Source organism: Peromyscus eremicus, chromosome 23 (genome assembly GCF_949786415.1).
Source record: "Peromyscus eremicus chromosome 23, PerEre_H2_v1, whole genome shotgun sequence".
Classification (NCBI taxonomy): Eukaryota; Metazoa; Chordata; class Mammalia; order Rodentia; family Cricetidae; genus Peromyscus; species Peromyscus eremicus.
The window spans coordinates 5,939,262-5,954,902 of NC_081438.1; the positions used below are offsets into that span (position 1 = coordinate 5,939,262).

Sequence of the window (15,641 nt, forward strand, 5' to 3'; positions counted from 1 at the left end):
GGGCTGTTTCAGTGTGCAGTCAGGGTGGCTTTGAACTCCCCATCCTCCTGCCTTCCAAGTGTTGAGGTTGCAGGCACATGCTACCCCTGCTTTTGGCTAAATGTCTTTCTAAAAATTTGTTTTTTATGGTGTGTGTGTGTGTGTGTGTGTGTGTGTACACATGTGAGTGCAGGTACCCGCAGGGGCCAGAAGAGGTCATTTGATCCTTTGGAAACAGTTACAGGAAGTTGTGAAGGGTTTGAAGCCGGTGCTGGGAACCCAAGGAAGGCCCCCTGGAAGCGTAGCTGAGCCATCTCTCCAGCAGCACTATTTTGTCAGACAACACTATTTTGAACTTGCTTTCCTGTACGCGTTTCTCGGTTTCACAGTTAATGTAGAGTAGCCATCCCTAGGAGTCATAGAGTGCACCGAGCCTCAATGTTAGCAAATACCAATCTCCTTTTTCAGAGATTGCCCCTTCATAGGCCAATTCACACTCTTTACCGCCCCCCCCCCCCCCGTGTGAATGTAAACAGCGCCGCCTCTTTACACACTCCCAGCGCGCCTTTCACTTTCCCGATTGCTAACCAGGCTGGACACTTGCCAAACACCGAAGGTCACTACTGGGCTTTGTCATTTGGGGGAAAGGGCGATTTAATAATCTTGGCTTAAATTTACTAAAACATCTTCATCTTCCTGCTGCGGGTCAACCCAGAGGTGCGACGAGGCAGTCAGGATGCGCTGAGTTCACACTCAGCTGTACCGCAGAGCCCCCGAGTTATCCCAAGAAACCGGAGCGCCCCCTTTAGGCCGGAGAGATGGCTCAGTTGAGTGCATTCTTGCAGAAGACTGGAGTTTGGTTCCTAACCTCCCTATCAGGGGCAGGCAGTCCCGGTAGAACGGCCAGGATCCCCGCAGGGACCCGGACTGCAAAGGACCGCGCTCCAGGACCCGCAGGAGCCGCGCCCCAAGCTCCAAACACAGCATCCTGCGAACCGCCAATTTCAAACTTCCCAGCCCTGCCCCGCCCGAACGCCCTTGCCCTCTTCCTATTGGTCACCAGTCAAGGGAAGACAAGATCTGATTGGTTTTCTCATTTCACTTCCTCCAGCCTTCCAAGACCAGGGTGTCCTGGCGGAGACCCCCTGCTGTCCATCACGGATGGCGAGCGCTGATTGGTTCGGGCACGGTTGGGACCCGCCCACGCCGTTTTGCTCAAACGCTGGGCGGGAGGCTCAGGGCGTATCGCGACGAGTGTAAGCCGGGGGTCTGTAGAATGTGAGTCCGGGTTGTGTGGTGTGTGTGTGTATGGATGTCTGGGGTGTGTGGGGAGAGGGTCGGGAGGGGAGCCCCCTTTCCCGGGTCTCCCCGCCTGGCCCCGTCCATACTGATGCCCACTTTCCCTCCTGCGGCTGGGAGCCTCAGGATGGCGGGGGGCCCTTGAGGGTCTGCTGGGGCTGCAGCCCGGGGTGTGCTGGGGTAGCCCCAGGGTCTGTGGGTTCAACCCTAGGTCTGTGAGTGCAGCTCCAGGGTTTGTGGGTGTAGCCCCAGGATCTGTGGGTTCAGCCCTGGGTCTGTGGGTTCAACCCTGGGTCTGTGGATGTAGCTCCTGGGTCTGTCGGTTCAATCCTGGGTCTGTGGTACAGCCCTGGGGTCTATGGGTTCAGCCCTGGATCTGTGGGTGTAGGCCCAGGGCCTATGGATACAGTCCTGGGTCTGTTGGTTCAGCCCTGGGTCTGTGAGTGTAGCCCCAGGGTCTGTGGGTACAGCGCTGGGTCTGTGGGTGCAGCCCCGGGGGTCTATGGGTTCAGCCCTGGATCTGTGGGTGTAGGCCCTGGGCCTATGGGTACAGCCCTGGGGTCTATGGGTTCAGCCCTGGGTCTGTGGGTTCAGCCTTGGGTCTATGGGTTCAGCCCTTGGTCTGTGGGTGAGCCCCTGGGGTGTGCTGGGGGAAGCCTGGAGTCTGTGGAGGGGAGTCTGGGGTGTTCTGCCCCAGGCCCAGGGCTCCTTAGAGAGGACTGAGTCCCTGTAGCCTCTGCCTCCTGTAAGCCTTACCTGTGTTGTTCAGGCCCATGACACTTCCCATTACCTATGTGATCTTAACTCACTCACTTAACCTCTCTGTTCCAGTGTCTTCATTTTCCCTGCCTAACCTGGCGCCTCCCTCTTGTGTCTTCCTCCCTTTTATAAGCCCTCTGGCTTTCCTGCCATACTAGGCCAGGCGTCCTTCCTCAGGACCATTGACCTCTGTACCTGTACCCTCCAGGGACAGTGCACTATTCTTTTCCCAGATGATCTGCAGGGCTCTCTGGTCATCCCATTTGGGCCTTGGTTCACACATTACATCTGTTTAGACAGGGTTTTTATTTTGTAATTTATGACTATTACTTTATGTACTTTAAAAATTTTTAAAGTTAGCGTATGAGGCGTTAGATATTTGTAGTAGTTAGGGGTCACTAGAGGATCAGAACTGACCGAATGAAAAGCCAGTTGGGGATTTGTTAGAGCGGCGTACAGGCTGTGGCCTGGCTAGTCCAACAATGACTGTTCTTTTAAAAATGATTTATTTCCCTGGGCAGCGGTGGCACACTCCTTTAATCCCAGCATTCGGGAGGCAGAGGCAGGTGGATCTCTGTGAGTTCGAGGCCAGCCTGGTCTACAGAGTGACATCCAGGAAAGGCGCAAAGCTACACAGAGAAACCCCGTCTCGGAAAACAAAACAAAACAAAAAAAGATTTATTTCTATGAGTGTTTTACCGCATGTATGTATGCACCATTGCCTGTCTAGTGCTGTGGAGGTGGGAAGCGCCCTCATCCTGATGTCTTTAGGGAGACAGGGCCTCATCAAGCCCTTCCTGCCCTAAGTGTACACACTTAACTTTCTCCAATGTCCTTCAGCGTCAGCAGAGAGATGTTGAAATTCAAATATGGAGTACGGAACCCATTGGATGCCAGTGCCTCCGATCCCATCGCCAGTCGGGCCTCCAGGCTAAATGCCTTCTTCCAGGTAAGAGGTTGCCTGCCAGCGGTACGCACCCGCGACGCCTGTGGTCACCGCCTTTGATTGTATCGTGTGTTGAGACTAATATTCTTGGGGGAATCCCGTTTGTTGTTGTTTTACATGATCTGATGGAGTTGGACAAAGGTGCCACTGTGCAGATGGTTCCATGGCTGGAACCTGCCCTTGGGACATCTCACGGTTTCCCACACTTCATAGCTCTAAACCTTGTCCTTCAGTTAAAGGAAGAAAAGGGACGAAGGGACTTTTTAAAACCCAAATTACTTCTGGTGTGTGTGTGCATGCTGTGTGCATGTGTCTGTCTGTCTGGGTACCCAGAGAGAGGCCAGCAGCAGGTTTCAGACCCCTTGAAGCTGGAGTTAACGGTGTTTGTGGGCTGACTGATGTGGATGCCGGGATCCAAACTGTGGTCCTTGGATAGTGTAGTGAACAAGTACTCTAACCACTGGGCCATCTCGCCGGCCCCAGTATAGACATAAACTTTGTTCATACAAGGGACGTCTGCTCTTTTTTTTTTTTTTTTTTTTAAAGACAAATTCTCTTTATTACATAGCTCTGGCTGTCCTGCAACTCACTATATACACCAGGCTGGCCTCAAACTCACAGAGATCCATGTGCCTGTGCCTCCTGAGTGTTGCGATTAAAGGCCTGTGTCACCACACTTGGTGGCTGACTGTCTGCTCTTTAGATTAAATACTACACCTGTGTAATCACGTCCCTCCTGAGAACTAACATTTCCTTCATCCTATAAGGACAGATGAAATTATTTCCGAGCAGTTTTCTTTTTCTTTCTTACTTTCTTTCTCTCTCTCTCTTTTTTTTCTCCAAGACAGGGTTTCTCTGGGTTGTTTTGGTGCCTGTCTTGGATCTCATTCTGTAGACCAGGCTGGCCTTGAACTCACAGAGATCCGCCTGGCTCTACCTCCGAGTGCTGGGATTAAAGGCGTGTGCCACCACCACCTGGCTCCGAGCAGTTTTCTAATTCTTTTGTTTCTGATGTTTGTGGGTCACTGGTGAAACAGGGTCCTTGATTGAATTGTATATTCACAAGTCAAGAGGACAAATAGAGAGTGAACGGTTAAGACTGACATTGGGAAACTATGGTCCAGCACGTGTTAGTTGTGTGGCTTTGGGTAAATTAATCACACCTTCTTTGAGTGTGCTTTTTATTTTTGATTTATTTATTTGCTTATCTTTTTGCAACAGGGTCTTGTTATGGAGCACAGATTAGCCTCAACTCTGTGTGTGTGCATGTTCTTGTGTGTTTGTGCTCATACATCATACATACACCAAGGGACGTGAATGGAAGACCAAGGATAGCCTTTGGTGTCTTGTCCTCATCTTGTGTTTTTTTTTTTTTTTTTTTTTTTTTTTTTTTTTTTTTTTTTAACCGAGTTCTCTCTTGTCCACTGCTGTGGTTTCTAGACTGTCTCCTGAACTTCTGATTCTCAAGGCTCAGTCTCCCATTCCCTACGGGGACATTTATGATTAACGCCGCTTGGGCTACCGTATCTGGCTTTTAGGTGGGTTGTGCATATCCAAACTCAGGTTATCAGGCTTGTCTAAAAATACTTTTAACTGTCTTCTGAGCCACCTCCTCCCCGTTTTAAAAACAGGGTCTCACTATGTGGCCTGGCCTAGAACTCCTGTACCCCAGGTTGGCCTCTCACTCACGACCCTCCTGCCCTTCATTTCCCCGTGCCGGAGTTACAAGGATGCACTGCCATGCCTAGTTCTTATCTTCACCTTGGCCTTCTGAATGCCGTGGTGACCCATGTGCCCTGCCATGTCCTGCTGAATCCACTCTATCAAGTTTGCTCTTGTTTGAAATGGGATAGCGTCCAGGCAGTCCTGGAAAATTCCCATGATCCTCCAGCTGCAGCCCCCATAGTGCTGGGATTGTCAGGGCATCCTCACACCACAGGGTTGTTGATGGAGTAGTGAGATGGTCCACATGAAGTGCTCTGTGCCTTGCCTAGCTCTCGGGCACATCCTTTGTAAATGAGCCCTGAGGCTATACTGGGTTACTCAGTGGGTTTGAGGGCCAACCTGAGCTAAGCAGTAAGATCCCGTCTCAAAACAAAAGAAAAAAAAAAAAAGTAAGAATGCTAATTCTTTTTCTAAAAAGATTTTAAAGATTTAGCTGGGTGGTGGCGGCAGCGGCGCATACCTTTAATCCCAGCACCCAGAGGCAGAGGCAGGCAGATCTTTGTGAGTTCAAGGCCAGCCTGGCCTGCAGAATGAGTTTCATTTCAGTCAGGATTGCATAGTGAGATCCTGTCTCAAAAAAAAGATAACATTTTATTTTAATTATATATATCTGAGAATGTGATGTGCATGTGTGAACGGAGGGGCCTGTGGTGTCCATTCCCACCCCCTCCCCCCCAGTTGGAGCTAGCTGTCTAACAGGAATTCCGGGAACCGAAGTCATCCTCTGCAAGAGCTGCTGGAGCTCTGGACTGCTGAGGTGTCCTCCGGCCCCAGTCTTTAGTGTTAATACTACTTGTAGCATGATGCTGTCTTGAAAGGACCAGGCAGATGTCATAACAGGCTGCTCAGTCTTCTTTCAGAGATCAGGTCTCAATTTCAGTGTCCTGAGCCCTGAGCAAGCAGTTTCTGGGAGGGCCATGAACAAAAGACATAGTCCTTGCAGTAGCTCCCTCTCTGCTTGTATTCTGACTGCTCAAGGTTCAGCCACTTGTCTATTGTCTGGGACCCCTCACCAACTTAGAGCTACGTGCATGGGTCAATGTGGAAAGCCTGGGCCACTGAGCCAGCCCCCACAGTCAGTACGTGCTAGGCCAGCCAGTCTCCATGGCAGCTCAAAGACAAAGCCTGGGACTTGTCCAGGCCTGCCCCAAAATGGATAACTTTAACCCCCAACTGACCCTAGCCAATTAAAAGTTACTAACATGATTGCTACTTACATAAACCAATCCTGAGTCTGTTCCTATGTAGTCTGTAGACCCCAACGCCCCCCTTGCTTTAAAAACCCTGCCCCATTGCTACTCAGGGTCTCTCCTGCTCTGCTGCTGCGTCACACGGATGGAGAGTCCCGAGTTAACTTGTAACAATACAAAGACTCTGCTTTTGCATCGGATTCGGTCTCTCGGTGGTCTTTGGGGGACTCTGGGTACAACTGTCTCAGTTTCTCTGTGTGTTTCTGTGACGGAATGCTCTGACGAAAGCAGTTTAAGGGAGAAAGCATTTTGGCTCACAGCTCTGTATGACATCAGGGCAGGGGAGTCACAGAGCCAAGAGCCTGAGGGAGCTGGTCACATGACATCCTCTACAGTTAGGCTGCTGTGTCTCCATTCCCATTTACATAGTCCAGGGTCCCCTGCTTGGGGAACAATCCTGTCCAGCCTACGGTTGAGAAGGGTCTTCACAGTCAGTGAATGTGATCAAGGTAATCAGTCCCTCACAGGCATGTGCAGAAAGCCATTGACATCATGAATCACACACACTGTGGTCATAATCATCATGATCTCCATGTACTTACCAATACTTCCATGTGGGATGCCTGTATGATGACTGGGAATATTCTTGCTGACATTTGCCTGCCCCCCTCAGATGTTAGTATTGGGGGGCTGTGAAAACAGTGGGAACGGCTTGGTAGCTTGGGTTGTTCTGTGGAAACCTTTGTTTTCAATCAGGAGACAGTTCTCACAGATGAATGCTCTATCTGTGACCTTAATGACTGAACACTGTCGCATACAGGACACATGCCCAACTAATTACAAAACAAGTACTCATTTATTAAGGGATGTGATATGGGGCTGGAGAGACGGCTCAGCCATTAAGAGCACTGGCTGCTCTTCCAGAGGACCCCAGTTCAATTCCCAGCACCTACATGGTGGCTCACAACTGTCTGTAACTGCAGTTCCAGGGGATCTGATGCGCTCTTCTAGCCTCTGAGGGTACTAAGCATGTAGGAAAAACACCTGTATGCGTAAAATAAAAAAACAAACAAACCCAAAACCAGTCACGCAACTTACAAGACACTCGGGTGAGTGACATTTGGGACTGTCTGATTTCAAGGGCTGATCACATGTCCCGAGGGTCACATTACTAGCATGTCTCACAGTTGATCTGCCATCTTTTATGTTTAATGGGGAGGATTCTGAGTAAAACCTTTGGTGCTGGTTGTTTTTTTTTTTTTTTTGTCAATTTGACACATACTGGAGTCATCTGGGGAGAAGGAATCTCACCGGAGACAATGCTTCCTCAGCTTGGCCTACTGTAGGCAAGCGTGGAGGCATTTTCTTGATTAATGATTGACATGGGAGGGTCCAGCACACTGTGGGAGGTGCCATCCCCTGTGCAGGCGATCTCGAATGGTGTATAAGAAAAGCAGGGTGAGCAAGCCACCAGGAGCAAGCCAGTAAGCAGCGTCCCTCCATGGCTTCTGATTCAGTTTCTTCCTCCGGTTCTGCTCTGACTTGCCTTCGTGATGGGCTGTAAGCTGACATAAACCCTTTCCTGCCCTTCTGGCTTTTGATCACAGCAATAGAAAGCAAACCAAACACTTTCATGACATCTCTTTTTAACGTTGAGTGACTTGAATTGGTTTTTTTTTTTTTTTTTTCTCTAACAATGTACCTGAGGGTGTGTACTTTATAAACAAAAGAGGTACATAGCTCACAGTTCTGCAGGCCCAGGAGTACAAATGGCTTCTGCATGGCTCCGCTGAGGGCCTGGTAACCATGGCACCATACTGGCAGGGGCATGTGCAGAGAAATCACATGGGCAAGACAGGAAGTGAAAGAGCAGGCCCACTTCCTTTCTAACACCCCGCTCCTGAGGTTAAGGAAAGCATTTTGTCATCTCTTGGAGACCGGATAGGTGTCTCGCCCTCTCTTGGAGACCAGGCATCCTCCACGTTCTTAAGCTTCCACCACTTCGACACTGGGGTCCACGCTTGCAGCGCATGAACCCTTGGAGGGTTAAACCACATGCAGACAGCAGCAATTAGTGCCTCCTGCTCCAGGACAGGTGTTGTGGCAAAGTGTCTGGGTATGCCAGACGTAGGCTGCTGTGCCGTCCCGATGCAGGGCTGTCTGTCACTCAGAGGCAGATCCGGTGGCTGGTTTGTTTTCTTCTATCAAGGTATGTCCTTTAGACCAGGTCTCAGTCGGTGTGGCTCCCTCCTACACAGGGCACTTGTGTTTCGGTGCTTGGCAGACTGCCAGAGCCACAGGCATCTCACAGATCACCAGGCGGCCAAGGCTTTGCCAGTTTTTTTTATTTTGCCAAACAAGGATGTAGAAAACAAATAAAAGGGAAAAAAAGCTATTACTCTCTGGTCTTTTCATTTCCTAAAGAAAGGGCATTTTAAGAAACATGGGGAGAGTAAGAAAAAGCATCAGAACAAAGGGCCATTTTCAAGTTTGAGGCTCTCGAGCATTTGGAGAAGGTATGATAGGGTGCTCTGAGCTTAAGCCTCCTTGAGTCTCCGGGAACCCCTCGTCTATGTGGGTTTAACTCTCAGGTGGACAGAGTTAAAGGCAAGCGAAGGGTCAGGCAGGAAGGCCCAGCAGTTCCCAACTTGACTGAGTCTCCCGGGGAACTGGTTAAAATCAGTTCTAAAACTGCAATCTAGAACATTTTAATTCAGGAGGTTGGTAATAGGGCCAAAGAATCCGTTCTTTTGTGATTCTCTAGTGATTCAAGTGCAGCTGCTCCTTTATGCTGCCCAGTGTTGTATAACAGGCCCTAAAGCTTAAAGAAACAGTCGCATCTTTGCCTTGGATTTTGCAGGTTTTCCAGCAGGCGTGGTGGTAGAGGCAGGTGGATCTCTGTGAGTTGAAGGCCAGCCTGGTTTATATAGCAAGTTCCAGGCCAGCCAGGGCTATAGAATAAGACCTTGTTTCAAAACCAACCAACCAACCAACCATCAGACTCCAGCAGGTTGTCTGTACTTCAGTGGGTGGCTTCGCCCCACCCCATGGCATCAGCTGGGGTTCCACCTGGGTCAGTAAAATCTAGGTGCTGACTGCTCACTAAGGCACCCCTATTTTATTTATTTATTTGTTTGTTTGTTTATTTATTTATTTATTTATTTATTTATTTATTTATTTATTTATTTATGTTTTTCAAGACAGGATTTCTCTGTTTAGTCCTGGTTGTCCTGGAACTCACTCTGTAGCCCAGGCTGGCTTCAAACTCAGAGATCCGCCTGTCTCTGCCTCGAGAGTGCTGGGATTAAAGGCGTGCGCCGCCACCACCGCCCGGCCCCTTATTTTTTAAGTGGAATTATTTATTCTTGTTTACATGTGCTCACATGCTTCTGTGACCGTGGGCGCCTGCATGCACTTGACATTGCGCATGGATACCAGAGTGCAACTTGGAGGAGTCAGGGGTCCTCTCGCCTTGTTTTGAGGCAGGGTCTCTCCTGGTTTGCCAACAGTTTATTCCTGGTTCACTGGCCTACAGACTTCTGCCGACTCTCCTTCCTCCGTCTCCCATTTCCAGGGGGAATGCCCCCCACATTTGGCTTTTCATGTGGATTCCAGGCATCAAACTCAAGTCATCAGGCTACCTGCTGAGCCATGACCCCGCCCTCATGTGGCCTCTCCATGTATTTACTTACTTATTTATTTACCTAGGCTATCTTGGGCTCCTTTTTCCCACCCCCTGCAAATAGTAAAAGATTTTCCATTATGTGGGTCATTGGTGGCAGCTGTTCAACTTTGCCATTGTGGCACCCAAGTCGTCAAGGACGCAATGTAAAGGAGCAGGCATGGCTACCTTCCAACAGAGCCCTGTTTATAATTCAGGCAGTGGGCCTTGTTTGGCTCATGGGCTGTAGCGTGCCAAACCCCAAATGCCGCCTAAACTTCTGTGCATGGCATCTGCCTTCCCCAAAAAAATCCAAGGCCAAGGCTGTCTGGTTTCGTAGAGGCTGTACCGTGAACCAGCACAAGACCATTCCTGTCACTCTGCTGTGTAACGTGAGTCTCAGGGATGGCACCTGTGCAGGTGGATGGTAGATACTGAGGGGAGGTGTGGCGTGTGCCAGGAATTGTTAGTGGTCTTTTTTGTCCTTTTTTTTTTTTTCTTTTGAACTCATAATCCTCCTGCCTCAGCCTCCCACATGCTATGATTATAGGTATGTACCACCAAGCCTGGCTGCATTGAAAATGTGTGTGTGCGTGCGTACATGTGTACATGCGTACATGCGCTCGTGTGTGTGTGTGTGTGTGTGTGTGTGTGTGTGTGTGTGTGTGTGTGTAGGCCAGCCACAGGCATGGTATGTTTCCTTGGTTGATCTCCACTGTAATGTTTTGAGATAGGATCTCTCACTGCTCATGAATTCAACCAGATGAACTGGCCAATGAGCTTCAGGAATCCATGTCCCATCCCCTAGTGATGGGGTGACAGGCACTTGCCACTATTTTACATGGATTCTGGGGATCTGAACTCAGGTTCTAATTCTTGTGGGATGGGCTCTTTACCAACCAATCCATCTCTCTTAGCCTCTGCACTCTTAAAAGTCTCCTTTCTATACCTCCCTCCTTCAGTTGTTTTGACAGGGAGATTGCCCCACAGTCCGAGGCCTCACATGGGAATCATTGCTCTAAACCAAGAGTTGCCAGCTCATGTCTTGAGAGGCCAGACAGTGGGCATAAATGAATCAAGCTGGCCGGACAGAAGACTGGAAGTCAAGTCTACAGTGAACCTCAGCACCCACCAGGAGGGCGACATCACTCAGCTCCTTCTGTGTCACCAAGTGGGACAGGGCAATATCGCCAGATCCGCTAGAGTTTCAGGAAAACACAGACCTTCTGTGTGTGTGTGTGTGTGTGTGTGTGTGTGTGTGTGTGTGTGTGTGTGTATAAAATCTGATTTAAAAATATTGGCAGATAATTCAAATTATTTTAAATACTTCAAGCCAAACAAAACATGTTTGTGGGCTAGACACAGTCTGCCAATCTGTAACCGATCCCACAGATCATGAATAAATTCGGCTTCGCGGTAGGCATCCATTCCTGCTCCTTGAGACGAACTAAAAGAGCTGGAGTCGAGTTAGCAATCCTCCAGCCACACAGGGAAGGAGTGTCAATCACTGATTCCCGTTGACGAGATGTGGCATCATCTCAGAACTTGCAGGGTCCGTGAAGCTCAGACTCAAGGAAGGAATGAGGTTTACAGGGATGGTGTTCTTGGCATGACGGTTTCCCCCAGATCCAGGTGAGGAAAGCCGGCTGCAATGGACCCCTGCAAATAATCACTTAACGGCCCCCAGAATCGTTGCCAGTGTGCCGCGAGCAGTTAGCTGAGTCGGTCGCTTGTAATTTACTCTGCGTGGATGTTATTGATCGAAGCTTTTCATTATTGACAGAATCTCCATCTGCTGTTTGCCATTTTTAGGGGAAACCGCCCCTCGTGACTCAACAGCAGCAGGCTGCTATTTCCCGGGAAGGGATGTTAGATGCCCTCTTTGCTCTCTTCGAAGAGTGCAGCCAGCCCGCCCTGATGAAGATGAAGCATGTGAGCAGCTTCGTCCGCAAGTGTAAGTCTCGCCAACCCTCCCTCTAGAGGAAGACAGGATGCTGGAGGCAGAAGACACTGGTGGGAGGCGCAGAAAGCCATGGTCTGCATAACGCTGGCCCAGGAGCGTACATAGATTGTACAGTTGTAGCCTGGAGACCAGACTGACGTCCGCCTTCTCCCGGCAAGTGACAGAAAGTCAGGACAAAAGGGAACTATGTTGACTCATGGGACAGAAATCCAAGGATGCTTCAGGCATAGCTGTTTCCAGGGACTTCCATGGTGGGGATGCTGTCCCCTGGCTCCCTTCTTACACTCTGAGCTAACCTGTCCTTCAGGCAGGGGCTTAGGGGCCATTGTGTTTAAAGTCAATAAGATAATTTCTTTCAGTTGCTTAATTTTAAAATCATGATAATAGGTGAAGACAGTAATGGTTCTGAATCTGGTGTCTCCTCTTCCCTCTCCTCCTTTTTCTCCTCCCCTTCCTTCTCTTCTTCCTCTCCTCCTTCCCCTCCTCCTCTCCCCCTTCTTCATGGAGCTTTGCCAGTGAGCTACACCGCTAGCTAACTGGGTTGTTTTATTCATACCGCTGATGTCACACGATGTCATCTTTAAGTTTTCTTAGATGGAAAAGCAACTGATGAAGGCGGAGTGCCCCAGGGCCTGGGAATGTCGTGGATCAGCAGACTCTGACCGCACTCCTGATTTTGCTCACGTGGTGGGGCAGTTGGGTGCTGGTGCCACAGCTTCTAGCATTTTCAACCAGTGTGTTCAGTCAGTGGGTGTCCTGCTCCTCCGGCATCTCTTAGAGAAACACTGGGAAACCCCTTTGGGTTATCACAGCCAGGGGAGGGCGCTACTGGGTGAGCCAGGTCCTGTGAAGCATCCACAACATACAGGACCGTGTATTCAGTCATGCCAGATTTGAGAAAGCGCCTCATCTAAAATGGCCGTCTAACCAAGCATTCCAAACTGTAGAGGCCGAGGGGGTGGTTTTGTATCGCTTCTTCATGAGTCAGTGGTTTGATTGCACTCAGCTGGGGACTCCTCTGCTCTGTGATGTATTGGCTAAAATCGCAGGTTCTAGGCTCTCTTAAGCTGGAATGTTCTAGATGGCTTGCTCAGTGTGTGTAGCCCTGGCTGGAAAGCTGAGCTCCATTGAGGTTTTTGGGATGAAAGGGGTCTCAGCCTATCCATCCATGCCTCTCTCTTTCCTGGAGATCAGAGTCTTATGCTCTCTGTGGTTTCTCTCTGTGGCCTCTAGAGCAAGGGGCCTGGAAACGGTAAACTCTGTCTGTAAACAAAGCTTTATTGGAACCAGTCACACCCATGGGTTTCGTCACATTAGAATACTTGAAACAGAGATCATGTGACTCCCCAAAGCCTAAACTGTTTCCCACCTGCCCTTTTAAGAAAAGACATGGAGCCGGGCAGTGGTGGTGCACGCCTTTAATCCCAGCACTTGGGAGGCAGAGGCAGGTGGATCTCTGTGAGTTCAAGGCCAGCCTGGTCTACAAAGCGAGTTCCAGGAAAGGCGCAAAGCTACACAGAGAAATCCTGTCTTGAAAAAAACGAAAAAACAAAACAAAACAAAACAAAAAAGACTTGGGCTTTATGTGAGCTCTAGCTTCGAAGGCCAGACTTGCCACAGTGGCCCTGAGTGTCCAGGAACACTGAAGTAGAGGCTCTTTTGAAGGCTTTTTTTATTGAGGATGGAAGATCTCTTGGCTGTTGTCAGTCAGCTCTCTGTTACCGTAATCAGACATCTGGGATATCTGCAAAGTGCAGACAATGAAAGGTTCCTTTGGTCCTGTACCTTTGGAGGCTCTAGTCGATGGTTGGTTGCTTTAGTGCCTGTGACCAGGCAACACATCCTCATGTTTACCTCATGGCTAGGAATGACCAGGAAAGAGGGAGAGGGGTCAGGGCCCCACAGGCCCTTTTCAAAGGCCGACCCTCAGGGACGCCTCTTGCCGGGAGGTGGGCTTTCGCTGCCTGTGGTGACTGCTCTGCGTGGTCTCCATCCACCAGGGGCTAGGGGGTACAGTCTGAGAGGTCCCACAGAATCTTCCTCACTGGGAGTTCCACCACCTCAGTAGCGCCATGCTCGGGGCCTCTGAGAGAGATGTTTCCAGTTCTAAACCAGAGCAGCTTCATTCTGTGTGTGAAGAAACTTCACTGGACATGAATCCCAAGTGTCACATTCAGTAGAAACTAGTTTTAGAGACCGACCACCTCCTGCCCAGTTAGATGTGTTAGCTTGGTTCCTTTTGGTTTTTGAGACTACTGTGTAGCCCTGGCTGTCCTGGAACTCACTCAGTAGACCAGGCTGGCCTGGAACTCACAGAGATCGGCCTGCCTCTGCCTTCTGCGTGCTGGGATTAAAGGCATGCGCCACCAGGCCTGGTGCAGGTTGGTTGGTGTTTCCCAATCCCAGGGAAGGTTCTGATTGGTTCTGCTTTGAGTCACTTGTTGTGATCAGCTGTGCCTGAATCCACAAGGGAGTCAGGGCACTAGGATCATCAGGACCCTATATAATGGACTACGCAGCTAGTCACTCAAAGGCCCCACAGCAGCTGAGTAAGCAAAACTCATGTGTCCCTTTTCCTTGTCTTAGTTTGCTGACAGAAGAGGGCTTCGTTTCGGCTCACGGTTTGAGAGTTCATGGCAGAGAAGGAGTGTGGCAGGTCACGTGGCGGCCCCTTGCTGCAGAGTGCTGACCAGGAAGCAAAGAGCTTGGGCAGGAGAAGGCTTTGACCTTCAAGGCCCACCCTCTGCCAAAACGGTGCCACCAGCTGGGGACCCAATGTTTAAGTACGGGAGCCTGTGGGGACCATTTCACACTCAAACTGTTAACAAGGGCTTCGCTGACTTGTGTGCACCTAGTCTGCTCCCAGTTCCTCATCTGGGGGAAGATATGCTGGGGAAGATTATCTTGAGTCGGGGTGTTGGTGCACGCCTTTAATCCCAACACCCGGGAGGCGGAGGCAGGTGGATCTCTGAGAGTTCAAGGCCAGCCTGGTCTACAGAGCGAGTTGCGAGATAGCTAGGGTTACACAGAGAAACCCTTTCTTGGTGGTGGTGGTGGTGGGGAGAGATTATCTTCATGTGATTACACCATTTCCTGTCAGGACACACCGGCCCTCTGTAATTGCACCGCTTCCTGGACTAGGATCCTGGACCAATAAAAAGGAGAGAGTGAGCTGCGAACATTGACTTCTCCCTCCTCCATTGGGGGTGACCAGCTTCTCTGAGCTCCTGTTGCCTGGCCCTTCGCACTGTGAGAGACTGGACCCTGGGACTGTGCCCTTAGTCACTTTGACAGGGTTTTTCACCACAGCAACGTCGAAGTTACTAGAACACCAGGCTTGTCGATAAACACTGAACGTTAACCACAAGCGTCAACCGTGATTAATTAACACGTTGTGTATCTTTAAAATGTCCTTGAGGTATTTACTCATCACTCTGCACTTGTTTGAATATTCCTCCCTCTTTTGAATATGTAAATTATCAAGTAGGCAGTGGGAGGGGGCAGAACTTAGAGGAACTCACCCCAGCCCCTCCATTAGGTTTGAGACCTCGGGGACCCTTAAGAGCAGTCAATCATGGAGACGCGGTGCGTAATCAGGGGCTGGTATTGCAGTGGAGATCTTTTTTCTAGTAGATGTTCTTCCCGGAAACCGTTTCATATTTTTTGAAGAGGCTTCCTGGTGAGGACCCTGAAGAGCCCATGATTGAAATCCGGTGATTACATTCATACGAGCTCCACCCCCACCCCGACCCCTTTGGGTTTCTGTTTCAGAAGGTGAGCTGTGCTTTTCCCGTGGAGAACGGTCCTTCAGCTGCCACTGCCCACGTTTGTAGGAGTGGGGGTTTTCTCCAGAGCTGCCAGAGGAAATGAGCTGGAGAGGGTGGTCAGAACTGGTGCTTCCCACAGATAACCCCTGACCTTGAGCCAGTGGAGGGCAAGGAATGAGAAGGGGGGGGGATTATTGTCTTCTGTTGGAGTCCTGCGTTGATTAACTATGGACATGTGTTCTGATTGCGTCATTAGACGATTTTGCCATCGTGTGGCTGTCATAGGATGCTCACACAAGCCGAGGTGGTCGAGGCTAGCCACTTTATGTGCCATCGTGTGGCTGTCATAGGA

At 49.9% G+C, this 15,641-nt stretch overlaps 1 protein-coding gene across 1 annotated transcript in view; it reads left to right on the top strand.

Moving 5' to 3' along the window:
- The first annotated feature begins 1,209 nt into the window (after positions 1-1,209).
- The window catches only part of Cit (citron rho-interacting serine/threonine kinase), a 177,383-nt gene continuing 162,951 nt past the window's right edge, over positions 1,210-15,641 (top strand). Inside the window, 3 exon segments of the mRNA XM_059248795.1 lie at positions 1,210-1,257; positions 2,878-2,986; positions 11,372-11,513. Of these exon segments, the coding sequence (XP_059104778.1) occupies positions 2,891-2,986; positions 11,372-11,513 (238 nt within the window). The 5' untranslated portion in view covers positions 1,210-1,257; positions 2,878-2,890.